Genomic DNA, 2,184 nt, shown 5'->3' with positions numbered 1-2,184 from the left:
ATGGGGGGGTCGGGGGGACACGAGGGGGACACGGGGGTTGATGGGGGGGTGGGGGGGGACACGGAGGGGACCCAAGGGGTGTGACAGGGTTTTGGGGGTCTCCAGGCCCAGGATTCCCAGGGATTTTGGGGGGACGACACGGGACTCAACGGGATCCGACTGTTCTGCAAAGGGGGGGACAGCGTCACCTCCGCTGTGGGGCCGTGAGTGACCAGGGGGGCCACTGGGGGGGCCTGGGTGGCCACGGGGGGCCTTGCATGGGGTGGCTCTTGGGGGTCCCTCTGGGGTGGCCACTGGGGGGCTGGGGGGGTGGGGACTGGTACCTGTGGGGTCCCAGTTGCCCAGGTGTGGTGACCCCCCACATTGAGTCCCTCCATGGTCAACACGACCCTTCCAAGGCCACCATATTCCAACCATGGCCACCATGACCCTTCCATGGCCACCGTGATCCAAACAAGGCCACCATGACCCTTCCATGGCCACCATGACCCTTCCATGGCCACCATGACCCAACCACAACCACCATGACCCTTCCATGGCCACCATGACCCCACCACAATCACCATGACCCTTCCATGGCCACCATGACCCATCCATGGCCACCACTCCCCATCCAATGCCACCATGACCCCACCACTATCACCAGGACCCTTCCATGGCCACCATGACCCAACCACAATCACCATGACCCTTCCATGGACACCATGACCCTTCCATGGCCACCATGACCCAACCACGACCACCATGACCCAACCACAATCACCATGACCCAACCGCGGCCACCATGACCCAATCATGGCCACCATGACCCTTCCATGGCCACCACTACCCATCCAACGCCACCATGACCCAACCACAACCACCATGACCCTTCCATGGCCACCATGACCCAACCACAACCACCATGACCCTTCCATGGCCACCATGACCCATCCATGGCCACCATGACCCCACCACTATCACCATGACCCTTCCACGGCCACCATGACCCAACCACGCCCTCTCCATGACGTTCCTCCACGTCCCCTCCTCCCACCACCCCATCCCTCAAGGCCACCGCGCCCCGGGGGGGTCTCACATTGGGGGGGTTCCCTCCTGACCTTCCCCCTGTGTGTGTGTCCTCTCTCCCCCTCCAGCTTCGGTACCTGGGGCCCCGTGGTGAGCTGTCCCCCCGGGGAGCACCTCATGTCCTTCCAGCTGAGGGTGGAGGCCCCGCGGGGCCTCTGGGACGACACGGCCGCCAACGACCTGACCATGAGGTGCTCGGGGGGAGCCGTGAGGGACTCCCGGACCCTCATCTACCGGGGCTCCTGGGGGGGGTGGAGCGAACCCTGCCCCCCGCCCATGGGCATCTGCGGGCTCCGCACCCGCGTGGACCCTTCCCAGGACGACATCGATGACACCGGGCTCAACAACGTCGAGTTCGTCTGCTGCGAACCGTAGGAGCCCCAGACCCCCCCAGGCCTACCCCCCCCCCCCCCGAGCCCCCCAAGTCCCCAGGACGCCCCCATTAAACTCGAGGAGGAAGGAGCCGCCGTCTCCTCGTTCCTGGGATGGGTGAGGGGGGGTCCCTGGGGCTGGGGGGGGGGTTGGGGGACACCAGGAGGGGCACCTGGGGGGCACCTGGGGGGCTCCAGGGGGACCTGCAGGATGCCCGTGGTGGTCCCTGGGGACACGGGTGAGGGTCTGTGGGTGCTCAGGGTGCCCCCCTGGGTGACACCCCGGGGAGCTTGGGGAGCTCAGGGGGCTCCAAGGGGTCCTTGAGGAGCACCCGGATCTCTCCATGGGGACCTTTGGGACACCCATGGCCACCTAAAGGTGCTCCGTGACCACCTGGATGTCCCCCCAGGTGACACCCAGGGGAGCTCAGGGGGCTCTGGGGGGTCCTTGAGGAGCACCTGGGGGGCTCCAGGGGGACCTGGAGGAGGTCCAGGATGCCCAAGGGGACACCCGTGGACACGGGGGAGGGGGGTCTCTGGTTGCCTCCTCATCCTCACTGGTCACCCCTGGAGATGCCACCAGTGCCGGGGACAAGCCCTTGCTGGTGACACTGGGGCAGGTCCCAGACTGGGCAGAGCCTTCCCAGCCAGGCCGGGCCCAGGAGCAGCAGGAAAAGCCCGGCCCAGGGAAGTTCCCCCTGGATTTGGGATTCCCAGGTCGGGTGGATCAGCAATATTCCCCCTG

At 66.3% G+C, this 2,184-nt stretch overlaps 1 protein-coding gene across 1 annotated transcript; it reads left to right on the top strand.

The window, feature by feature from the left end:
- The first annotated feature begins 68 nt into the window (after positions 1-68).
- Positions 69-1,546, top strand: LOC113942200 (vitelline membrane outer layer protein 1-like). Its single transcript, XM_027633339.1, has 2 exons — positions 69-203; positions 1,137-1,546. The coding sequence occupies exon 2, from the start codon at positions 1,186-1,188 to the stop codon at positions 1,441-1,443; it is 258 nt and encodes an 85-aa protein (XP_027489140.1). The 5' UTR covers positions 69-203; positions 1,137-1,185; the 3' UTR covers positions 1,444-1,546.
- The last annotated feature ends 638 nt before the right edge of the window (positions 1,547-2,184 follow it).

Source organism: Corapipo altera, unplaced genomic scaffold (genome assembly GCF_003945725.1).
Source record: "Corapipo altera isolate COAL_440 unplaced genomic scaffold, ASM394572v1 58381, whole genome shotgun sequence".
NCBI classification, from domain to species: Eukaryota; Metazoa; Chordata; class Aves; order Passeriformes; family Pipridae; genus Corapipo; species Corapipo altera.
The sequence above is the reverse complement of the archived record's forward strand: the minus strand, read 5'-3'. Positions and strand labels throughout refer to the sequence as shown.